We start from the raw sequence: 26,349 nt of genomic DNA, 5'->3' as shown, positions 1-26,349 counted from the left end.
AAGAAGAAAGGACGGTTGTTAGACTTTATTTTAGGTCAAGCCAAAATGGCAGTCTGTTAAGTAAATCAAATTATTTATCAGAATCAGAATGAACTTTATTGGCCAAGTATGTTTACACATACAAGGAATTTGTTGTAGTGACAGAAGCTCCACAGTGCAACAGAAAGACAGCAACAGGACAGGACACAGATATTAAAAACAAAATAACAAGAAATAGCCAATAACCAATGTACAAAGCAGCAAAAAAAAAAAACTATATATAATATATAATAGACAACTATGTATGTACAGGTCAAGTATGTGCAATTTAGAAATGATAAAAATAAAATAAGTGAGTGTGGTGAATGAATACTGTATTATAGTTGTGTGTTCCACGTTTATTATTGAGTTTTCATGAGATGTATTGACTGAGGGAAGAAATTGTTCCTGTGTCTGGTCGTTCTGGTGCTCAGAGCTCTGTAGCGTCGACCAGACGGTAACAGTTCAAAGAGGTTGTGTGCTGGATGTGAGGGGTCCAGAGTGATTTTGCCAGCCCTTTTGCTCACTCTGGATAAGTACAGTTCTTGGAGAGTGGGGAGGGTTGTACCAATGATTCGCTCAGCAGTCCGGACTACCCTCCGTAGTCTTCTGAGGTCAGATTTGGTAGCTGAGCTGAACCAGACAGTTATTGAGGTGCAGAGGATGGATTCAATGATGGCAGAGTAGAACTGTTTCAGTAAGTCCTGTGGCAGGTTGAACTTCCTCAGCTGGCGAAGAAAGTACAACCTCTGCTGGGCCTTCCTGACAATGGAGTCAATGTGAATGTCCCACTTCAGGTCCTGAGAGATGGTGGTGCCCAGGAATCTGAATGACTCCACTGCAGTCACAGTGCTGTTCATGATGGTGAGTGGGGGGAGAGCAGGGGGGTTTCTCCTGAAGTCCACTATCATCTCCACAGTTCTGAGCGTGTTAAGCTCCAGGTTGTTAAGACTGCACCAGACAGCCAGCTCCTTAACCTTCTGTCTGTAAGCAGACTCGTCACCGTCCTGGATGAGGCCAATCAGTGTGGTGTCGTCTGCGAACTTCAGGAGCTTGACAGAGGGGTCTTTAGAGGTGCAGTCGTTGGTGTAGAGGGAGAAGAGCAGTGGGGAGAGAACGCAGCCCTGAGGAGCTCCAGTGCTGATGGTTCGAGTGCTGGATGTGAATTTACCAAGCTTTATTAACTGCTGTCTGTCTGTCAGGAAGCTGTTGATCCACTGGCAGACGGAGGTGGGGACGGAGAGCTGAGTTAGTTTATTTTGAAGGGTTTCCGGGATAATGGTGTTAAAAGCAGAGCTGAAGTCCACAAACAGGATCCTCACATAAGTCCCTGGTCTGTCCAGATGCTGCAGGATGAAGTGCAGTCCCATGTTGACTGCATCATCCACAGACCTGTTTGCTCTGTAGGCAAACTGCAGGGGGTCCAGTAAGGGTCCAGTGATGTCCTTCAGATAAGCCAAAACCAGTCTTTCAAATGATTTCATGGCTAAAGACGTTAGGGCCACAGGTCTGTACTCATTAAGTCCAGTAATTTGGGGTTTCTTTAGGACGGGGATGATGGTGGAGCGTTTGAAGCATGAGGGGACTTCACACAGCTCCAGTGATCTATTGAAGATCTGTGTGAAGATGGGGGCCAGCTGCTCAGCACAGATTTATGGCTGTAAAAAGAATGTTGAAGGGACTTTTAAGGGGCTTATAAAGGCAAGAATAATACACAAATTCATTTTTTAATAACTCATGGAAAAATCTCTCTCTTTCTCTCTCTCAGGATTTCCCTCTGTTGAGGTTGGATGATGTGGTAGATGATCAGTCAAATATCGTTGGCTTCTCCATGTTGAACAGCAGTCATCCTTTCTACCTAGAGTTCATCAGGAGTCTAAACCTGTCATGGAGGGAAGGATGTGATCTCAGCCCCTATCCTGGTCCAGCGGTGAGCTTACAAAGATAGACTTATTAAATAATACTAAATATGCACATTACAACTCACAAATATATTAATCAGTGGCAATTCAGCCTTAGGACGCAAACCCTTTACCTGTATGAGCTGTTGAGAGGTTGAGATTCTGTTAACATTCTTAAATCAAGCAATTAAAACTTGATCTGTCTTGAGATGCATATGAATAACAGTGATGTATTTGGTTGCGCTTGCATCTAAAAATGCTTTTAAAATTCTAAGAGCCTCCATAATTTCAGTAATTTGATTGACATTCTATTGCATTATTTAAACCAGATTTTGCTGAGGTTTGCTTAGATGGGGAAAAAATGCAAACTGTAAACCATAGTAACTACTAAATCTATTCAATAATGAGACGTTCTGCCAGAAGGTTTTTTCAAATGTGTCCAAATAGGATGTGTGCCACACAACGCAATTTAAGAACCCCTGTTAGGAAGACAGTTTCTATAGGGCCCTAATAGACGTGAAGTCTCCTTGCCCCCCTAATGACCTCATTTGCTGTCTTTCTCAATTCTACATTCCTTTATTCTCTTTTTCTTCTTCTTTCTTTCTATCTTCGCCTCGGTGTATCTCTCGTCTCGTTTCTATCATGCTCTCTCTCCACCTACAGTTGTCATCAGCGCTGATGTTCGATGCGGTGCATGTGGTGGTCGGAGCGGTGCGAGAACTGAACCGCAGTCAGGAGATCGGAGTGAAGCCTCTGAGTTGCACGTCTTCACTCATCTGGCAGCACGGCACCAGTCTCATGAACTACCTGCGCATGGTACGTGTCTCCATGGCTACCCCGTTTCCAGCCATTTTCTGACTGATGCGTTTGATGACTTTAGTGTTTAGTCTTTACAGCTGTACTGTATGTCACTTTGAAGTCGTCTCTGATGAGCTGTAGAAGCCTAATCAGCAGTTTCCTTGTTTTAATCTGGATTTTATGTTGGTGTGATTCTGTGTGCCACTGCTTATTGGCTTTTATAGGCTCTGTTAAAGCCAACATGAAATTGAAATTGACCTTATTTTCTTTCTCAACATACGTTCCCTGTCTTGTTGTGCACAGTTTATCAGTGCATACAATAGAAAAAAAATATTCTTTGTAATCTATGCAGCGGCCCTTTGGCGTCGATAAACAAGATTCAGAGAGTTTATGACGGTTGCTTTTCAATTTTCTCTGCAATAAATCTAAACCTTTGCTAATGCATTACTGTGCATTGTGTCGCTGAGCATCATTTAACATCATCAAGAAACATTTAGCACAGTTCAGCACTGTGAAACAGAAAACGGCAATAACAGCAGCAAATGAACCAACTTAAATCTGAAAAAAATATATATAATTAAATATATAAAATTACTAAATAAATGACTAAATAAATAAAATCTATGCACATAGATGACATGAAATTCTAATAAAATTATTATAATAGTTTAAATCGTGCAAATTCAATTAAAAAACTGCTGAAATGAATTCACAGGATTCACTGGCTATGCTACTACAACCACAAAACATCTTGTAATTTATGCAAAAAAATTAATGTTCATTTTAAAATAAATGCATTTTTTAAATGCATTTTAAGTAGCTGGAGTGCTTAATGAGCCGCCACAGAGTCCAGGACAATGTTCCCGGTTGTTCTGTCCATTGACAGGCCTGATGATGACCAATGCAGTATGACTTTTATGTCCTCTGTGATGATTATACCCAGCCACAGTAATTTTACAACTGACATTAGTTTCAGAGCAATTATAACTGTGCCCTTAACACCAGATGTGCATTGTTTATTGCAACCTGTCTGAAGGCCTGCTTGTATTTTATCATTTTAATGCAGCTATTATACTCTGTGAGATCCTAGACGGTGTTTGTGTTGTCTAGTCACAAGTGCGCTCTTTCATTCATTGTGTCCCTCCATCTGTTTTTGCAGTTTGTCCATCACTCCATCATTTCAGCACTCCATTTGGCACCATCTCCGCACCTCTTCTCATCCGCCATTCTCGGTTTGTGTCCATAACTCCAAGTGTTTACCTCCCTTGCCAATACTAATGAAAACAGTCATTATTTTTGCGACTGCATTTGGTGACACTGGTGAAGCAAAAGTGACACTTCACCTTAACTTTCTTAATCATCTCAAAGTTTGTCCTCTGGCTGCCTCTCTCTCTTTTTCGCTACCTGCGCTATAATTTCTAGCTTAATATTGTAGGTCAAAATTAATGCTATTCGTCATTCTTGTTTGTTACCCTTGGTTTAAATCCCCCCCTTTCTCTCTTTTTCATTTTAGGTAGAGTATGATGGCCTAACAGGCCGCGTGGAGTTTAACAGCAAAGGCCAGAGGACCAATTACACGCTGCGTATTCTTGAGAAATTCAAGGGGGGTCACAAAGAGGTAACGTGCACACACACACACAAGCTCATTTTCATGAACACTAACTCTGCATTTTATCCAGAATCACGGGAGAGGTTGTGAGGTCTAATGAATGGGTGGTAGCTGGAGTAATCACCACTTCACTCCTCTCTTATTGATCATAGTATTGATCCCTCACTTCATGCTATTTTATCTCTCCTTCATCCCCTCGTCTTATTCGCTTAACTCGTTTATTCCTGCCTGTTTCCCCCCTGCGAGATCAAACATGTTTTTAAAGGGGTCGCAAATGATTTGATATGATTTAGCTCTTTCAGTGCAGATTTGCTCATGAAAGCACTTCTAACTGTGTCTTCTTTGTTATTAAAGCGAAGCATTATTTATTTATTTATTTTACTTCACATGTGCAGATCGGTGTCTGGTACTCCAATAACACGTTGGCTATGAACTCTACATCTTTAGACATCAACACGTCTGAGACCTTAGCCAACAAGACGCTCATCGTCACAACAATACTGGTAAGATCCTCTCCAGATATGACTCCATGGGCTGTGTGGGTTTGGCAGCACATTGGCAGGAGCGTTTCAGACCAGAGATCATTGTGAATTATAGGGCTTTTAGAAATTTGGCAGTCAGAAATTTTTCAGATTCAAATCTTGCACATGAACAGCCACGATCTTTTGAGAGCATCTCTCTAAACCAAATTCTGCATTAAGGTGTCTTAAATGTTATTATGGGCTCTACAAATGTTTGTAAAAGTAATGCATTATTAAAATCAGGGAGGAGATAATTCAGAAGCCTTGCTTGATTACACAGAGCTTATACAGTGTAATAATGTTGTTTCTTGAGTTTATGATTGTAAGAAAAGCTTACTAGATTCCAACTTGAAAATCTCAAAACATAAATTAAAAGGATAGTTCATAGGATAGTAATATTGAAGTTAAGCATCAAATCAAAATTGATTTTATTTACTTATACTTCGCCCAAAAATGAAAATTACCCTATGATTTACTCACCCCCAAGCCATCCTAGGTGTACATGACTTTCTTCTGTAAGACAAATACAGTCAGTTATATAAAAACAAAATGTCCTTGCGCTTCAAAGTTTTAAATTGGCAGTGAATGGCTGTAGAGATTTTGAAGCAAAATAAAGGGCATAAATCCATCATAAAACGTACTCCACATGGCTCCATAGGTTAATCAAGGCCTTATGAAGCAAAGCAATGCGTTTGTGTAAGAAAAATAACCTTATCTAAAACTTTATAAACCATAATCTCTAGCTTCCGCTTACTGTTGTATGCACGTACACGAGAGAGTAGTGTTCCAGCGGATGACGTAGGCAAGTGTGGTGACAAACGTGGAAATGTCAAATGCGGAAGCACAGAAGGGAAAGCAAAACAAAATGCTGGTCACAAATTAGAAGTACAAAATGAGGATTTGTAAAGGAAAATGTCGGAGGATTTCCATATAAGCCAAGAGGAGACTGGTTTTACTTTGCTGTAAACAAAACTTGGTTCTTGTGAGACTAGCATATTCTCACTGGAGATTATGCTACGCCTACATCCTACGTCATCCGCTGGAACACCACTCTCTCATGAACACGTGTACGACAGTTAGTGGAAGCTAGAGATTATGGTTTATACAATTTAGAAAATGGATATTTTTCTTACACAAAGACATGGATTTGCTTCGGAAGAAACCCTTCCCCCAGAGCTGTGTGGAGCACTTTTTATGATGGATTCATGCACATTTATTGGACTTCAGCCATCCAACTTTATCTTGAACCCCATTCACTGCCATTATAAAGCTTGGAAGAGCCAGGGCATTTTTTAATATAATGCTGATTGTATTTGTCTGAAAGAAGAAAGTCATAGATACTTAGGATGGCCTGAGGGTGAGTAAATCATGGGGTAATTTTAATTTTTGGGTGAACTATCTCTTTAATGCACTTTCCTAGTCTTATTGTGGAAAAGTGATCAGTTTCTAGCTCGGGCTATTGGATGATATTAACCAAGCTGATTTTAATAAACACCGTTTTAAGCAACAATTCCTATACCAACTTTCGGTCTCATTCCATTCTGGTATATAACACCCATGTCTCAGCATCCAGTCAATACTAGATGGATAACACAGAGAATTGCCTTGCATTTTTCTAATTTAATAAGTTAAAAACTAAATTAAAAACAACAAATGATAGTTGCAATGTTTTCTATAGTACCTTCATTGATTGCATCCATATTCACTGCATTATTATTCATTCCACTATCATACAATGTTGCTTCCAGGCAACAAACACATTTAAGCAATTCCTAATAACATACAAATGTATTGGACTCTAATAGTTTTAAAGCATTTTACTGTTTGTATTTGTTCTGTTTTTTTTTTTTTTAAACAATCATAACAATCACAGTCTCATGGCATAACAAGTCATCCCTTCATTGTTAACCATCTTATTTGCATCATGTCCTTGCAAAATGAAGAAAATAGGTTTGCTATCCGGCGACAACATATTGTAGAAGAAATAATACATTCAAACCAGGAATCTGCAGCCAAATAGGAACTTTCACATGTCAAAGCCAAGGAAGCACCGTTTCACTGGATTTTACTGCCATTTCATGGCTTAACTCCAATCAAAATGCCACTTCCACTGTATGGCTATTGACTGTCATTGAGTTTATGGCGCTTCACTGTATAGAAACTGAGAGTGGAATATTAGAGCGTTAAATGTTACCTTCGTCCTGTTTTATAGGAAAATCCATACGTGATGCGCAAGGCAAACTACCAGGACTTCCGGGGTAATGATCGGTATGAGGGATTCTGTGTGGATATGCTGCGGGAGCTGGCAGACAAACTGAAATTTTCCTTCCGGATCAAGCTGGTGGATGACGGGCTGTATGGAGCTCCAGAACCTAATGGGTCATGGACTGGCATGGTGGGGGAACTCATCAACAGGGTACGCATGTCTGTGCGCACGTCCATAATTAAGCTCTGTGGACACATTATGTAAAAATAGAGACACTTTTCAGTCACCCTGACCCTCAATGAAACTCTTGGGCTTTTTATAATATGAGCTTTATTTGCTTTATGTCCATTGGAAATGCACTTTCCTTGTTTCTTGTTGCTATAATAAAACTGCAGCAACAGGAATATGATAATGCACCAATGTTCCATAAGCTATTAAATGTATTCATTTTAAGAACCTGCATAAAAAATATTTATAGTTGCCAAACAAAAGCTTTTTTTTTCCTTTTTTTTTCTACAGCTTGTATAATCTGATTTTAGTGTTAAAAGCTATTTGTTTAATGTAATTGTATATTCGTTTATCAAAATGTCTGAAATAACCACCAACCGTTTATATTCAGTATTATATATATATATATATATATATTATATATATTACATATTATTAAATGTAATGTATAATAAATGTAAATATAATGTATAATATTTCATTTTTAATGTTAAAATCCAAAGCTAAACCACTTTTTTTTTTTTTTGCTTTTGTCTATTAAAAATACACATGCATTAATTGCTGTAATTAAACAGTAACAGCAATATGATAAAAGGTACCAATGTCCAGTAATTAATCAATTGTATTAATATTAATAATCTAAATATTTGTAGCATTTTTTTTTAATCTTTGAATACTGCTTTTTACTGAATTTACAGTTACTATTTGTTTAGTGTAAGTGTATGTTCATGCATGAAAATGTTTGAAATAACATTTATATCATATATATATACAGTGGTGTGAAAAAGTGTTGGCCCCCCTCCTGATTTTTTTATTTTATTGCATGTTTGTCACACTTTAATGTTTCAGATCATAAATCAAATTTAAATATTAATCAAAGATAACACAAGTAAACACAACATACAGTTTTTAAATGAAGGGTTTTTTTTATGAAGGGAAAACAAAATCCAAACCCACATGGCCCTGTGTGAAAAAGTGTTTAACTGTAACTGTGGTTTATCACACCTGAGTTCAGTTTCTCTAGCCACACCCAGGCCTGATTACTGCCACACCTGTTCGCAATCAAGAAATCACTTAAATAGGACCTGCCTGACAAAGTGAAGTTCACCAAAAGATCCTCAAAAGTTACACATCATGTTGAGATCCAAAGAAATTCAGGAACAAATGAGAAAGAAAGTAATTGAGATCTATCAGTCTGGAAAAGGTTATAAAGCCATTTCTAAAGCTTTGGGACTCCAGCGAACCACAGTGAGAGCCATTATCCACAAATGGAGAAAACATGGAACAGTGGTGAACCTTCCCAGGAGTGGCAGGCCGACCAAAATTACCCCAAGAGTGCAGCGACGACTCATCAAAGAGGTCACAAAGTCGTGGCCTAATGGTTAGAGAGTCGGACTTGTAATCCGAAGGTTGCGGGTTCGAGTCTCCGGCCGGCAGGAATTGTAGGTGGGGGGAGTGAATGTCCAGTGCCCTCTCCACCCTCAATACCACGACTGAGGTGACCTTGAGCAAGGCACCGAACCCCCAACTGCTCCCCGGGCGCTGCAGCATAAAATGGCTGCCCACTGCTCCGGGTGTATGTTCACGGTGTGTGTGTGTTCACTGCTGTGTGTGTGCACGTTGGATGGGTTAAATGCAGAGCACGAATTCCGAGTATGGGTCACCATACTTGGCTGAATGTCACTTCACAAAAGACCCCACAACAACATCTAAAGAACTGCAGGCCTCACATGCCTCAGTTAAGGTCAGTGTTCATGACTCCACCATAAGAAAGAGACTGGGCAAAAATGGCCTGCACGGGAGAGTTCCAAGACGAAAACCGCTGCTGAGCAAAAAGAACATAAAGGCTCGTCTCAGTTTTGACACAAAAGTTGAACTTTTTGGAAGGTGTGTGTCCCATTACATCTGGCGTAAAAGTAACACACCATTTCAGAAAAAGAACATCATACCAACAGTCAAATATGGTGGTGGTAGTGTGATGGTCTGGGGCTGTTTTGCTGCTTCAGAACCTGGAAGACTTACTGTGATAAATGGAACCATGAATTCAGCTGTCTACCAAAAAATCCTGAAGGACAATGTCCGGCCATCTGTTCGTGACCTCAAGCTTAAGCGAACTTGGGTTCTGCAGCAGGACAATGATCCAAAACACACCAGCAAATCCACCTCTGAATGGCTGAAGAAAAACTACATGAAGACTTTGGAGTGGCCTAGTCAAAGTCCTGACCTGAATCCTATTGAGATGATGTGGCATGACTTTAAAAAAGGCGGTTCATGCTCAAAAACCCTCCAATGTGGCTGAATTACAACAATTGAGTAGCCAAGATGAGTGGGCCAAAATTCCTCCACAGCGCTGCAACAGACTCATTGCAAGTTAATGCTTGATTGCAGTTGTTGCTGCTAAGGGTGGCCCAACCAGTTATTAGGTTTAGGGGGCAAGCACTTTTTCACACAGGGCCATGTGGGTTTGGATTTTGTTTTCCCTTCATAATAAAAAACTTAATTCAAAAACTGCATGATGTGTTTACGTGTTATCTTTGATTAATATTTAAATTTGTCTGATGATCTGAAACATTAAAGTGTGACAAACATGCAAAAATATAAAAAATCAGCAAGGGGGCCAACACTTTTTCACACCACTGTATATATATATATATATATATATATATATATATATATATATATATATATATATAGTAACGGGGTGGAAGAATCACGCAACAAGGAGAGCTCAGATTAATTCCCCGGAGGGTGGATTTATTAAACAAACAGGCTTAATTTCCGTGATTCAAAGGGCAGGGGTGCCCTTTGAAAATGTGGTTCCAGGTGCAGTGGGTCTGTGCGTTGCTTGGGGTGGCTGTTCGGTCACACACTGCTCTCTGGAACGGAATGAGAATACGCATTAGTTCATAGCTTCTTGGAGTAAAGTCTCACCTTCGTCGGTGCCCACGCGGCTTATCTAGCCGTGGGCTGATTAAGAGCAGCTGTGACCGATCAGAGTGAGATGAGCGGGTGCAGGTGCTCCGTGTATGTTTCCAGGGCAACACTGATGAGAACTCGGGACGCTCATCACACTCCCTCCCCCTAAGCGTTGTCCTGGACCTGATGACAAAATACGGGGATAACAAGGGAGATATCGGGGTGGGTGGGGAGTGACCCCTGACAGACCTGAGAAAGCTGACCAGATCCGAGAATTCCATCGGTGTTGGCATGGGCAGCTCCGGCTCAATGACGGACAAGGAAATGGAAGTCCTGGAGCGTGAGGAACCACCGTGTCACCCTAGTGTTGGTATCTTTGGCTCATGCCATCCACTGGAGGGGAGCATGGTCCGTCAGCAGGGTGAATTTACGGCCCAGGAGGTAATAACGAAGCTCCAGGACTGCCCATTTGATGGCCAGAGCTTCCTTCTCCACGGCAGCGTAGTTTTTCTCGGCCGGGGTCAGCTTTCTGCTAATATACAGTATGGGGTGCTCTTCTCCCTCCTGGATTTGAGACAGGACGGCCCCCAGTCCTGTGTCCAACATGTCTGTTTGCAGCAGGAAGGGGCAGCTGAAGTCCGGGGCGCGTAGGACCGGTTCAGCGGTGAGTGCTTGCTTCACCTTCTGGAACGCCTCCTCCGCATTGGGGTTCCAGAGTACTTGTTCCGGCTGCCCCTTCCTGGTCAGGTCTGTCAGAGGGGTGGCTAAAGAGGAAAAGTTAGGGATGAAGCAGCGATAATACCCCGCCAACCCTAAGAAGGCTCGTACCTGGGACTTCGTGCTGGGTCTCGGGGCGGAGCGCACTGCCTCTACATTTTTTCCTGGGGCTTGATGAGACCGCGACCCACTTGGAAGCCCAGGTACTTCGCTTCAGAGAGAGCGAGGTTACATTTGCGAGGGTTGGCGGTGAGTCCAGCCCTCCGGAGTTCCATCATCACCCTCCGCAGACGGTCCAGGTGATCTTCCCAATGCTCGGAGTGGATCACCACATCATCCAGGTAGGCTGCCGCCTAGGCCTGATGTGGCCGTAGCAAGATGTCAATTAACCGCTGAAATGTGGCGGATGCCCCACGTAGCCCGAAGGGAAGGGTCTGGTACTGCCAGTGGCCACTAGGGGTCGAAAAATCGGTTTTATGTTTTGCATCTTCAGAGCGGGGTACTTGCCAGTAGCCTTTGGTCATGTCCAAACGGGAAATGAACCGGGCCCTTCCCAGGCGGTCGAGCAACTCATCCACCCGAGGCATTGGGTAGCCGTCGAACTCCGAAACCTCATTGAGGCGTCGGAAATCATTACAGAAGCGGAGGGTGCGATCTGGTTTTGGGACCAGGACAGTTGGGCTGGACCAAGGGCTGCGAGATGGTTCAATCACCCCTAACTTTAACATTTGCTGGATTTCCTCCTCAATAGCCTGCCGACGAGCCTCAGGGACGCGACAGGGCCGTTGCCTTACGACGACTCCAGGTGGCTTTCGAATGTCATGATGGAGGATTTGTGTCTGCCCAGGAAGTGAGGAGAACACATCTGACCGATCAAGTGCTGCAGCTCGGCTTTCTGGGCAGCTGACAGGTGGGGGTTGAGGTCCACAACCGGGGGTTCCGTGATTTGTAAGAGCGGCTAGTTGATCTCTGGTCCCTACCCATTTTTTTAACAGGTTTACGTGGTATAACTGTTCTGTTCTTCGCCTACCTGGCTGGCGCAAGCGATATGTGACCGGGCCGATTCTCTCTAGCACCGTATATGGACCCTGCCAGGTGGCCAAGAATCCCGGCTGGAATTCCCGTGGCTGGGCTGTCCAGTTGTAGTGCCGTTGTTGAGCTTGCTGCACTTTTGTGAGGTGTTCCCGGACTAATGGCATGCCTCGGTCAATCCTCTGTCTGATCTCTCTGACATGCTCGACCACGGAGCGATGTGGCGAGGGCTCTCGTTCCCACACCTCTCTCGCCACATCGAGCAGCCCTCTGGGTTGACGGCCGAAGAGGCGTTCAAATGGGGTAAAGCCAGTGGATGCTTGAGGAACCTCCCGTATACCAAATAAAATATAGGGGAGCATGAGGTCCCAGTCATGGCTGTCTTCAGCCACCACGCGTCGCAGGATTTGTTTTAGAGTTTGGTTAAAATGTTCGACCAGCCCATCGGTCTGGAGATGGTATACGGTGATCCTTAACTGCTTTACCTTGAGCGACCGGCAGAGGTCAGCCATTAGCCGGGACATAAAGGGGGTTCCCTGATCGGTCAGGATCTCAGCTGGTATGCCAACCCGGCTGCAGAGCATGAACAGCTCGTGGTCGATGACCTTGGCGGTGGTTTCCAGAGGGGTATGGCTTCTGGATACAGGGTGGCATAGTCGACAATGACCAGGATGTGTTCGTGTCCCCGGGCAGACTTAGGCAACGGCCCCACTAGGTCCATCCCGAGGCGCCCGAAGGGCAGCTCTATGATGGGCAGCGGAATCAGCGGGCTGGGGGGAGGAGTTCTTTGGGACGTTTTCTGACAAGTGGGGCAAGCCTGGCAGAACCGTTTTACTTCTGCGTCTAACCCAGGCCAGTGGAAGCGATCACGGATGCGCTGGATGGTATTGTTTGCCCCGAGATGCCCCGCTAGCGGGTGGGAGTGAGCCAGCTCCAGCACCATCTCCGTCTTCGAGCAGGGCACTACTAGCAACCGTTTCTCCTCCCCCCCTTCGCTGGGAGACACAATAAAGTAGGCCGTTCTGGACAATGAAGTGCAGGAGAGGATGGGGTTTCCGGTTGGGTTTCCTTGCCTTTGACAGTGCGCACTTGCTTCCGGCAGTGTTTTAATCTGTCGTCTTCCCGTTGTTCTCTGGCAAACGAACCCCCACTCGTCACCTGTTGGAAGACGTCGTAAAACAGATTCGAATTTTGGGAAGGGGACTCACCATTTCTCCCGCTGTCCGAGGCCAGTAGGACCGGGTGGCGACTGGGACCTCTTGTCGGCCTCCTCCGACGGCGTCTCCATTTTGGGCTGTGTAGCGGCGGCAAGCAGGTGGTCAAATCCTGGCCAGTCTCTTCCGAGCAAAACGGGGACAGGTAGGTCTTTCACTACCCCTACTTCGATCGGCCAGGCACCAGGAGTGGCGGAGAACGTCACTTTGCGAGCCGGTACATGTCTCGTGTCCCCATGCACACACGTGATAGGGAGGAAGGTTTTGGCTTTGGCTCGTGGTGCGAAGAGGTGGGCCTGGACCAGACTGACCGCACTGCCCGAGTCCAACAAGGCTTAAAACGGCCGGCCATTAATCCTCACCTCCGCTTCAGGAGCTCCAACAGGTAGGTCACGATGAACAATGCAGCCGGCCAGTCACGTCCGAACGGGTGGTGGGGGGGCTTCTGTGGGGATGGGCTCGTCCCATGGAGAGGGAGCCGCCGGCCTGCTTATCGGTCTTGAGATGCCCTCTGGCGCACGTCGTTCCTGGACCACCCTCCAGGGGAACAGCGGCGTTCGCTCCCCAGCGTCTCGATGTTGGGCTGCCTCCACCAGCTCGATCGCCTCCACGAGCTCCGTTGTGGTTGTTGGATTTCGCATACCCACGGCTTGGGGGTGAGAGCGCGGCAGAGCGCGAAGGCGGCGATCAATGACTACACGTTCCGCTACCTGAGTGGCCGTTGGGTCTCCATCCAAAAGCCAGTGTCGCGCTAGTCGGGACAGTTTGGCTGCAAGGCGGGGCTTGTACTCCCACTCGTGAATGTGCTGGGCAGCACAAACTGGCGAAAGCCCCATGCGGGCTAGGATTTCCCTCTTCAACTCGTCATACTGATCGGCCGTTGACGTTGGCAACGCAAAGTAGGTTCGTTGAGCCTCGCCAGTGAGCAGGGGCGCCTCCACATCACTGTGAGATGTCATCTTTGGTAGTAGTTGAACAGCTTGTACTCGGGGATCTGGTAGCGGAACGCGTTGGGGCGGTGGCGAGACGTAATGCGGTGAGCTCCTGCACTGCCTCCACTATTTGTTGCTGGCGGATGCTGACCTCCGCCAGTGGTTGGAGAAGCTCATCCATTTCGGGGGAGGAGCGGCCGCCTGTCAGAGGAAAAAAAACACAGGAATCGGTGAATGGGTGGAGGTCACTTGTCGTTGTTTCTTCCACTAATCTGCCCGCATTCTCCACCGGTGTAATGGGGTGGAAGAATCACGCAACAAGAAGAGCTCAGACTAATTCCCCGGAGGGTGGGTTTATTAAATAAACAGGCTTAATTACGTGCTCCGGTGCAGGGGTGCTCTTTGAAAGGGTGGTTCCAGGTGCGGTGGGTCCGTGCGTTGCTCGGGGTGGCTGTTCGGTCACACACTGCTCTCTGGAACGGAATGAGAATAAGCATTAGTTCTCAGCTTCTTGGAGAAAAGTCTCACCTTCGTCGGCGCTCACGCGGCTTATCTAGCCGTGGGCTGATTAAGAGCAGCTGTGACCGATCAGAGTGAGATAAGCGGTTGCAGGTGCTCCGTGTATGTTTCCAGGGCAACGCTGATGAGAACTCGGGACGCTCGTCACTATATATATATATATATATATATATATATATATATATATATATATATATATTTCTTTTTTATTAGCAGGATTTCCACATTGAACCTTTGCCAGCTGATATTTCCATTAGAGTAACGATTACTGATATTAGCGCTATTCACACTAATGATAAAAATAATGGCAGCAGTAATAAGAACGGGAATGTCATTCTATTAACTCCAGTGTGGGCAGGTCTCAGCAAAGCCCTTTTGAAATATGCCAACACACACACATACTAATCAGTTCCTTCTGTGTCTACTTATCCTGTGGCGCTATACCATTACAGCTGCTAACGCTAGTGTACTGTTGGCACTTGTTGACGTATTGTGTGTGTAAACCGTGCACGTACACATACCGCACATCTTTCTTAATGGACACGCACTTCAGCTCTTGCCTGACACCAGCGTTTGATGATTTACAAAGCTATCTCTCAGTAATCAATTAGCCAGTAATTAAGCAGATTGAGAGATATCTGGGGTACACTTGGTTTTTAAGCAGAATAAACTGCTATTGATCACCCCTACTGTTGGGGAAACTACTTTGCTTGAAAAACTGCAAGCTACTTGTTATTTCAAATTGTTCAGGTTGACAATGCTAGACTACTAGCTTCCGATAAAAGCAGCTAGACTAATTGCACAAAAGCTATTTGGGGGATATCAAAGCTGTTTAAAGGAATAGTTCACCCAGAAATAAAAATTTGCTGAATGTTTAATCTAGTTTATGCCATCCAAGATGTAAATGTAGAGTTTATTTCTTCATAAAAACAGATTTGGAGAAATGTAGCATTATATCACTTGCTCAGCAATGGTTCCTCTACAGTGAATGGATGCCGTCAGAATGAGAGTCCAAACAGCTGATAAAAACATCACAATAATCCACACCACTCTAGTCCATCAATTAATGTCCTGTGAAGAAACAGATCCATCATTAAGATGCTTTTAACTTCAAACCGTTGCTTTGGTTGCTAAAATACGAGTCCATTACAAATCATGCTGTTTTCCAGTGGAAAAAGTCACCTTGTCTGAATCAGGAGAGAAATATGCACAGGCCAAGCACCGGGAGAAAGCATTAGGATTATAGCCAGAAGCGGACCACAAAATCTTAAGTCGCTGAGGTATATTTGTAGCAATAGCCAACAATACATTGTATGGGCATTACCGCGGGAAGTAGGGGGTGCAGTGTTAAATAAATAAATAAATAAATGAAAATTTTGTAACAGAAAATAAATAGAACTAATTTAATTAATTTGTATATTCATTAAAATTAATAGAAAAAAGAAGCCTAAGCCTACAATGACAATAAGCAACAGTAGAACATGAATTAAGTTGAATCAAATTGATTGTGAAAGACGTTTCAACTTAAACTGACTTAGGAAGTCGTTTGTTGCCATGACTTTTTGATCATATTATTACCTGCATCGTGCCCAAATCAAGATTTACGAAAATTTGTACAGCCATTGCAAAGATAAAGCAGAGTCTTAAGAGAGCGTCGAGAGCGTCTATTTACCTCAGCAGCAACCAATCTCGCATTCTCGCGTCTGCGGCGCTTATTTGGATCTTTAACGTTAAATCTTTCCTATTCTTGGAACAAAATTAATGCTTAAGGTTGATTCAGTATTAGGCTACTCTTAATGAAAATAAAAAAAATCCCCCAAACAACATCAGCAATACAATGACAAAGTAGCTTACTGTATATTAAACATAAAACTTTTATTAACTGACTGAATAAGACATACCCGCGTTGTAACAAATAAATAAAAGGTTTTGGGATTTTCCCCTTACTTCAAACGAATGCTTAGTTTGGCTCATTATTGTTATTAATAAAAAAATAAAAAAGGCTATACCCTACAATGACAAATTCACTTAGGCCTATATTAAACTTTGAACTTTTATTAACAATATGAATAAGGGAAATATGTTTTACCCATGCTGTAACAGAAATAAATAAACAGTCTTTGGAGTTGCCCTTTCTTTAAAACGATCGTAGTTTGGGGTTCATTATTAGCCTATTAATTAAAACACATCAGCCATAAAATAATACAATGACAAATTCGCATAGGCCTATATTAAACATCTAACTATTATTAACAAAATGAATAAGACAGATATAGCTTACTTGCATTGTATGAGGCCTTTTCTCTCTTTCTATTGTATTTTTTTCTTTATGAAAACAGCAACAATAAAGACAAACTCGCTTATGGATCATAGTTTCTCACGTCACTCTTGTCACGTGACCAATTATCAATTTTTCTTTTATGCCAAAAATCCTTAGGATATTAAGTAAAGATCATGTTCCATGAAGATATTCTGTAAATTTCCTACCGTAAATATATAAAAACGGAATTTTTGATTAGTAATTTGCATTGCTAAGAACTAGGCCAAATATTGTCCGATCCTAACAAACCTTACATCAATGGAAAGCGTATTTATTCAGCTTTCAGATGATGTATGAATCTCAATTTTAAAAAAATGTACCCTTATGGCTGGTTTTGTGGACCACAAAACCAGTCATAAGGGTCAATTTTTTAAAATTGAGATATATACATCATCTGAATAATATATATATATATATATATATATATATATATATATATATATATATATATATATATATATATATACACAAACACACACACACATATATATGATTTTTACCTGAGCTTGTTTGGCTGTAATGCTCTATGTGAAGTACAGTGACAAAAAAAGAACAGTTTGTTCTACACTGTATACTCTATACTTTTGAAACAGTTCATCTACTGTCACACTACTGAAAAATGCAGTTAAGTTAGCATCCTCACAACTTTTAGTTACTCTAACACTGTCACCCCCTCCTCCTGGAGGAAGGAAAGAAAAAGGGCAAAATAATGCCACAGTGTGCTTTTTTTTTTATTCATTATTGTTCTTTTCCTTCCTCAGGAACTTTCACTCTTGTTCTTTTTTATTCTCTCCCCCTTCATTTTTCATTCGTATCCCTCGTTCCCTTCATCTCTCAAGGGCACAATATTCCCTGTGTCCTCGCTGGAAGCCTGTTTTTACCATCTCTCTGTTCTTAACCATTCCTCATCGCCCCTTTCTGTAGCTGTTTCTTCTCTCAAGGACCGTTGCTTTATTTCTCCCCCTCGCTCTTCCGTTTTCATAGGGCTGTATTGCACTCTTTAGCCCTGTTTTTCTATCTCTCTCCTTCCCCGTAATAAATAAATCTCTTTCCTTTTACCCAAGGACTCTCATATCGAATTCTTCCATCAAGCCAGGCTTCTTCCAGTGTACTTATATCCCTTTATTATCTGTCCATTCATCCATCCAGCTCTCCAGCCTTGACTTTCCCCTTTTCAGTTCTTCTCCCATCTCTTTGCTCCTTCTCCTTGTGCTAAATATCCTTTTTCTTTTGTCTGCCACACCTTGTCTTCATCAATGAAGCTCAGACAATGTCAAACGCTTTTCTTCTCGAGTGCTTCTTGAAACCAAGGTCAATGTTTAGCGTGGGAACACACGTCGAGCACCAACAAAATTTAACCAAATCACAGGCCTGCTTCCAGTCAAGCATTTTACAACTGACACAGCGATATGCCAATGAGTGCTTAGCAACATTGCTAAATTATCACCATGACAGAGAGTTGATAGTTAGTACAATTCAGTAAAACCTTGAAGCATACTGTAGGTGTCCCGGAAGTCCATCAGGTTTATTATAGGTCATTTTTAAAATACTTTTATTGTTCATTTAGTCTTTAAAATGTTTCAGTGACTGAAACTCACTTGATTTAATTGGTCTCAAATAATAGAGGAAGTAAATGTATTCCTGATTTTACTCAGTAAGACTTCAGCCATTTCTTTAAAGGTTTTTTTATGAACTAATCTATGAATATAGCACTTAATTTTGTGCTTGAGAAATAAAAATCAGGGTTAGTTTTTGTCTTTTGCTGTAGTTCATGCGTGTTTAAGGTCATTAATGTGCAACTTCATTCCAATTACCTCTGCAAATGTAATTTCTCCAATAGTATTTTTACCTAAAATGTTTTTGCACGATGCATCCGCACTGGTGGCAAAACAACTAAGAGCACTATATCAAACTAGTATACTAGTAACTCTCTTTTTTTCTGTCTGTTACAGAAAGCGGATCTGGCGGTGGCTGGATTTACCATCACATCAGAGAGGGAGAAGGTCATCGATTTCTCCAAACCTTTCATGAACCTTGGCATCAGTATTCTGTATCGCGTCCACATAGTAAGACACCATCACTGAATTCAATAATGAAATACCTTTAACTGAAAATTGAGTGTTTAATCTGGTCATTTTACATTATTGACACACTATTTTCACTATTTTATGGCTCTATAGTATTCTTGGGTCAATATAACAAAACTTATCAAGAACATTGATGATAATAAAATAATAATAATAATAACATGTAAAAATATATGTATTAATAATAATAATTATTATTATTATTATTATTATTAATAAAATGTTTTTTATTATGACTGTTGTTATTGTTGTTGTTTGCTTTCTCTCTTAAAACCAGTCAAGAACATTTTTAACAATAACATTAGTTTATCATAAAAAACAAGAAAACATTATTTATAATAAAAATAATAACAATAATAATTGTAATAGTAAAAAGAATCATTATAAATATTTTTTATTATTAATGTTTAATATTGCTTTAATAATTATTATTATTATTATTTTGAAAATGGTGTAATTATTATTGTTAGTGTTTACTTATTTCCTCTCAAAAACTATAAAGAACATTTATGATAATACTAACAACATTTTTTTTGTTTTTTTTTTTGTTATTAATATTAATGCTTGCTTATTGTAGAATAATTAGTATTACCATCTGTCAATTATTATTTACAGTGTCTATTTTTAATCATTACTGCATAATTTAACAATCCGTTTAAAGAAAAAAAGCAAATAAAACTGCTGACTACATAAGAAAAGTCAATTTTTATGATCACAGTACAATGTAAAAATATACTGAATATACTATGGGATGTTCTGAACTGCTTGTTTGGGTTAGTAAAAGTAACCAAGGGGTGGTGTTTAGTGAAGAATTTATTTGGTTGAATTATTATTTAACATTTCCTGCATGAAAATCATTCCTGTAGCTCAAAAAGTAAGGCATGGCGCGAGTAAAACGGCATCAGTTCTCTGAGAAGACATGAATTTATCAAATGTACACCTTGAATGCATTGTCGCTTTGGATAAAAGCACCTGGTTGATGCATAATGCATAAATGCACAAATGAAAAATTGTGCATAATGTTTTGTCGGCATCAAAAACAAACTTTTACTCAATTTCTTCATATGAAAGCATGCACTCAGCAGCAGAACAACAACAAACAGCGATTGTATCAGAAAAAGCTTTCAACTGTTTGGAGAGTCTCTGGGTGTAGGAGTGGTAAAAACATTGTTTGTATTGTTATGTGCTCTCTACAGGGCAGGAAGCCAGGTTATTTCTCCTTCTTGGATCCCTTTTCGCCAGCTGTCTGGCTATTTATGCTTTTAGCCTATCTGGCCGTTAGCTGTGTGCTCTTCCTGGCTGCCAGGTACCGCACTGTCACTCAATATACACACATCTAGTTTGAATATCATTATATTCACAGTCCAGTGTTCTTCTTGAGGTAACAGCTTCTTTCTCTGTTTCTTCCCCTCCCTCCATCAGGCTGAGTCCGTATGAGTGGTACAACCCCTTCCCGTGTTGGCGGGACCGTAGGGACCTGCTGGAGAATCAGTACACGCTGGGGAACAGCCTGTGGTTTCCGGTCGGTGGTTTCATGCAGCAGGGCTCAGAGATCATGCCCCGGGCTCTGTCCACACGCTGTGTTAGTGGCGTTTGGTGAGTGTGCCGATGTTTCGCACTTGCTTTGAGGTGTAAGAGACCATGCAGTAAGTGTGCGTGTGTACACTTCTTCACACCGAATGCAATATCAGTATCGACACCACATGATCCTTATATGGGTGACAGCAAAGCTAATAAACTAAAGGCTGGAATAAGCTACAAGATGTTTGCGTCTATTCACAGCCTGGAGAAGTTGATGCTAAGTCAGAGCCGGTCTGCAGATTTGAGTTGATAAATTTCATCGGATTGTATAATGGTCTCAGAATCACACAGATTTTGATTCCATCCAGTCAGAGGATATCAAACATGTTTGATATTTTGAGCCGATTTTAGCAACAAGGTGCACGTTTCTGAGGTTGTTGTGATCAGAATGACTTTAAAGACTGATAGTAAGAACCTCAGTCGTTTAGTGTATAATGCCCAGTTTTTCCTCTGTAAGTATTTACAAAGTCAGTAAGTGTATGATGATCTTTTCAGATTTTAAAGTTGTGTGTATTCCAGCCTTAAAACTACAGCTAATAGTAACTGTTTTCGGTAGCTGAAATAAATCTGAAAATAAAAATATTAGGGAAAAAAAACATAATCTTTAGATTTAGAAAATTAGAAATGTTAAAAATAAACTACCTAAAAAAATTGATTTATAAATAAGCTCATTATACGTGTATTTTTTTCTATTTGCTATACTATAAATAAAAGCACCTAAATTACTAAAACCTAAGGTATAATTAAAAAAGGTATAATTATTTTACAGGATATTAAAGGAAGGTTATACTAGCATTATATTTTGTATTGTTTCTTTTTAATAGCTTTTTCTAGTGTTAGAATATGATTCTTAAATGGTTAGATTTTCCAGAATTTCTTGGTTTTGTTGCTTTTGTCCCAATCAACCCAGACTTTTTAACTTCTTTTTTTATAGTAAATTCATTAAAAGTGTTCAAAAATGATGAAAAGTATATTTAATTGTACTGCACTTTTGCCAATTACCCTAAAACACATTTTTGTTAATTTTGTGTAATTTGTATGTTATTTTTTTCAAATTCAAATTCATAGAATCACTATCAGCAATATTACCATCACACAAAACATTTTGAGAACAATTGAGTATAAAAAAAAAAAAGTCTATATTTTGTCATGATAAAAATTGGGCGTGACAGCAGTTAAAAGATCAGAAATGTAATTCGGTTTTTAATTAAGAAATAAAAGTTATTTACATATTTAAATGTAAGTATTAAATGTAAATTAATTTAATTTATATAAATATTTATATATTTAACTGACTACTTTCTGGTGTTAAAAATAAAAGCACTTTATTTCAGGGCATGTTTAAACAAATTAATTACAGTTGGAAGTTTAAACAAATTAATTACAGTTGGAAGTTTTCAAGAATTCATATGAAGTGCCTCTAACTGAATATCCGCTTATATCTTATTTGTTGGTAGGTGTTTTTATTTATTTTTTGGCCAAGCGGCCAAAAAATGACCTACTTAGCGAGAAAATGTTCTGCAGGGCATATTTTCACACATGGGAACGCATTTTTTCATTTTATCATGGACTGAAAATCTGTTCTCTGTGTAAAGAGACCATTAAGAGTGTGTCTTTTCTCACTGAAATTTGTTTGGGCATGTTTGTTTTGTGTGCTGACATACATTGTGTGCTTCACACTTTTGTAGTGTATTTCTAGATTAGTCTCCCACCTCAAATCATGTTGCTGAGTTAATTTTGCTCTTTCTGCTATCAAGTCAAGCTGTCTTCTGTTCCATCTCTTCAATTTCTGTCCTGCGCCGTGCTGTTGAGGTCATTTAAGTTGAACAACCACTTTTAGGAAGAGTGACAATGGAGTTGAAATGATTCGATCTGTGCATGCAGTGGAAGCCGAATGTTTAATCATCTGTGGTGCGAATAAACACAATAGATGCAACTTTAATCCCACACAGGGGTGACCCAGAAAGTGGAGCTGGCGTCTATCTCTGCTTCATGGCTCTGACTCCGTGATGCTCTGGGGGACGTGTGTCTGCAATTGGTGTACTTTAATATTTGATAAAGAGCTTTTATTTAATGACAAATAACTAATCTGGCAGTTTGTGTATTTTTGGAGGCCAGTCACTTTAGAAAATTTGTAAATGCTTCACCGGTCTCATGAAAGCTCTTTCTCTGAGGACTTCAGGAGTTTCCTTTCATCTGGCCATGATTTGGCCATCATCTGAAAAAAATACGCACACACACACACACACACACACACACACACTTTTATAGTTTTCCAGTTTAAACGTGGAATGACCTAATTTTTGCAGATCTTATTGGTTGGAATATCTGGCATAAATATATAGATTAATGTGCTAAATTTTTGTCTTGTGTGTTTGATTTTTTCATTTTTTATTTAGTGTGTCATGATGCATTAATTCATTCACATTACCGATAATTCAAACTCAGAGTTTGAAAACACTACCCTCTAAAAAATGCTGGGTTAAATACAACCCAGTGCTGGGTAAAATATGGACGAACCCAGCGGCTGGGTTATTGCCCAGAAGGTTGGGTTAAACATTTAACCCAACTGTTGATTGAAAACAACCCAGCATGTGTTCTGTCCAATATTTACCCAGCACTGGGTTGTATTTAACCCAGAAATTATTAGTGTATTTATTGAAAGCTTGTTATTTTGCATTAGATCAAACCAGGTTGATCTGGTGGTCAACATTGCAGCTGTGGGTGTTTTTCAATATTTCATTGAATGATGTTTGTGTGTGTCAGCAAATCTGCACACAGATGTGTCTAATGTAAACATGTGGCTCTAATGTACACACTGATATTTCTGATAGGAAATAAAAAATGTGTTTGTGTGTGTCTGAAACAGGTGGGCATTCACGTTGATCATCATTTCCTCCTACACGGCGAACCTCGCAGCTTTCCTGACGGTCCAGAGAATGGACGTGCCAATCGAATCTGCTGACGACTTGGCCGATCAGACCAACATCCAGTATGGGACTATTCAAGGAGGAAGTACTATGACCTTCTTCATGGTACAAATATTTGTTTGTTTGAAACTGTTTATGTGTGAGATTTGTGTCACTGGCTTACCATGTGTGCACATGTGATGTCATATTGCATCACTTCCTGTTTATGACGGGAGTTTTAACTAGTGACTCATATTCAGGCCCACACAGAATCTGCCGGCTAAATTTCACTAAAAGCTTCAGATTTCCACTGAACTGAAACTGTTCATTCACAAAATTCTACACATGTCCCACTCCTTGCATATATGAATATTCAATAATGGAAATATTAGGTTTTGTATGAATAATTCTGACAATATTTACACACTACAGTTTAAAACATTGGGGTCTGTAAAAAAATGCCGTCTGTGTGCCCACCAAGACTACATTTATTTAATCAAAAAACAGTCAAAATTTTTGTTTTTAACGTGTTTTATTGAAACAAATTTTAAAATGTAATTTATTCCTGTGATTCAAAGCTGAATTTTCAGTGTCATTACTCCAGTCTTAGTGTCTCGTGAGCGTTAAAAAAAAAAAATTCTCATATGCTGATTTACTGCTCAAGAAGTGTTTTTTTTTTTTTTTTTTTTCTTTTTAAGGATTATTTGATCAATAGAAAGCTTAAAATAACGCTGGTTACTGGAGTAACCGTGGTTCTATGAACGGTGGAAGACCGCCAGAGATGGTCAATACATGGTGGAAGGAGTCGCGTCTCGCACATCATTTCGAGAATCTCGTATTAATTCAGTCACACGTGACCTTGACTAATGACTTGTCGGAAGCTATATCAGCTCCTGACTACGTCACGGTCGGTCTCATAGTCATTCTCAATCTGAGTGACCAGAGACTCTGGCGTAACCAGCGTTCTATTTCACCGTTTCAGACCGCCAGAGACGGTCAAGACATGGTGGAAGACGAATACAGCCAAGTTACGAGGATATAAGCTCAAACATCTTCTGAAAATATGGCAGAACTGATCAGGGAAGAAGGAGCCACATTAAGTCAATAAAATTGTGAATGTGCAAGGTGAGGCCCATGTAGCTGCCGCACATATTTCCGAGAGAGGCACACCACGTAATGCTGCATAAGAAGTGGCCACTGCTTGAGTGGAATGACATTTAACAGTTGCAGGCAATACACAACCTGTCGCACGTTATGCCTCCACAATAGAGTCCGCCACCCTGTGAGCGAGCCTTTGTTTTGACAAAGGTTCACCTTTCTTGCCGGGTCCAAAACTTGCCGGGTCTGTGACGCGCAATGAGACAGTCCTCAATACATACTGCTTCAACTGGGAAGTCTCTAGCCTAATGGTTAGAGAGTCGGACTCGTATTCCAAAGGTTGAGCAAGGCACCAAACCCCCAACTGCTCCCCGGGCGCCGCAGCATAAATGGCTGCCCACTGCTCCGGGTGTGTGTTCACGGTGTGTGTGTGTTCACTGCTGTGTGTGTGCACGTTGGATGGGTTAAATGCAGAACACGAATTCCGAGTATGGGTCACCATACTTGGCAGTATGTTACTTCACTTCACTTCACATACGGACTGGGCATAGGGCTGCCCACGAGGCCCTTCCCTCCTGCGGGAATGCTGCCAGCTGAATAGGTTAATTCATGAATTGAGGTGACAATACTTTGGGCTGAAACGCTGGATTCGGCCAAAGTGTAACCTGACTGTCCTCTGGTCCCCACCTGAGACATTGCGGGCTCGCAGACAGTGCATGCAACTCGCTGACTCTTCTGGCTGACGTTATGGCCAACAGAAATGCCGTCTTCATAGAGAGACTCCTTATGTCTGCTTGCTCAACAGCCTCATAGGGTGCTAGACATAACCTGTCCAATACCACCTGTAAATCCTACTGGGAACATACTGCCCGTACTGGTGGCGGTGGGCTGACAGGGCAGCCACAAACACTTTAAGTGTGGCTGGAGATCATCCAGCATCCAACAAATATTGCAGGAAGTCCAACACCACACTGATTGGGCAATCAGTTGGACTGAGAGCTCGGTTTGCGCACCAAGAGACAAACTGCTTCCACTTACTCGCCTAAGTGCAAGTTGAAGGAGCCCTAGCACTCATGACCGTATTCCTCACTCCCGCTGAACACTGGGATAGCATCCTCTCAACCCCAGGGGCCAGATTTACAATTTCAGCCTGCCCGGGAAAGGATGCCACAACGCTCCCTCCATTTGTGACAGCAGATCCTTCCGAACTGGTAGCGGCTGAGGCGGACCAGTTGTCAGAGTCAATAGGAGGCTGAACCAAGGCATTGCTGGCCAACAAGGAGCCACTAGAAGGAGTCTGTGATGTCACTCCTGCGCCTGCGTCAGGACAGACCAAAGAAGAGGAATTGGGGGAAAGGCACAGAGGAGTAGATCTGGCCATTCGTGGGCCAGAGCATCCTGTCCCAATGAGCCCTCTTCCTCCTGTGCTGAAAACGATAGGAGACAATGTGTCGTTGACTTGCTGGCAAAAAGGTCTACAGCTGCTGTCCCGTAATCCTTCCAAATTGTCTGAACAACCTCCTTGTGTAGGCACCATTCCCCTGGTCTCGGTGTCGAACGGGAAAGATACAGAACTGCAACAATAACGCGTTACGTGGTTGCCTCAGTAACCGCACGTAATAAACCGACGCCCTGGTTTACCAGTGAGCTCTAGTTTGAATGCACACGCAGTGAACACAGAACCCTGGTGACCCAATAAGTTCTAGCAGTACTCACCACAGCAGCTGGAACACCGCTTGTAAT

The 26,349-nt window shown here is 41.5% G+C and overlaps 1 protein-coding gene across 2 annotated transcripts in view; it reads left to right on the top strand.

The window, feature by feature from the left end:
* Positions 1-26,349, top strand: part of LOC306884989 (glutamate receptor ionotropic, kainate 5-like) — a gene marked incomplete at its 3' end in the record, with an annotated part of 49,595 nt that overhangs the window by 10,162 nt on the left and 13,084 nt on the right. For both annotated transcript variants that reach the window (XM_079441283.1, XM_079441282.1), the window contains exons 7-15: positions 1,787-1,948; positions 2,583-2,735; positions 4,231-4,335; positions 4,722-4,829; positions 7,060-7,263; positions 18,884-18,997; positions 20,215-20,324; positions 20,441-20,614; positions 23,469-23,634. In XM_079441283.1, the coding sequence (XP_079297409.1) occupies positions 1,787-1,948; positions 2,583-2,735; positions 4,231-4,335; positions 4,722-4,829; positions 7,060-7,263; positions 18,884-18,997; positions 20,215-20,324; positions 20,441-20,614; positions 23,469-23,634 (1,296 nt within the window). The remainder of the gene's footprint in view (positions 1-1,786; positions 1,949-2,582; positions 2,736-4,230; positions 4,336-4,721; positions 4,830-7,059; positions 7,264-18,883; positions 18,998-20,214; positions 20,325-20,440; positions 20,615-23,468; positions 23,635-26,349) is intronic.

The sequence above is a fragment of the Barbus barbus genome, assembly GCF_936440315.1.
Source record: "Barbus barbus genome assembly, chromosome: 19".
Taxonomy (NCBI): Eukaryota; Metazoa; Chordata; class Actinopteri; order Cypriniformes; family Cyprinidae; genus Barbus; species Barbus barbus.
The sequence above is the reverse complement of the archived record's forward strand: the minus strand, read 5'-3'. Positions and strand labels throughout refer to the sequence as shown.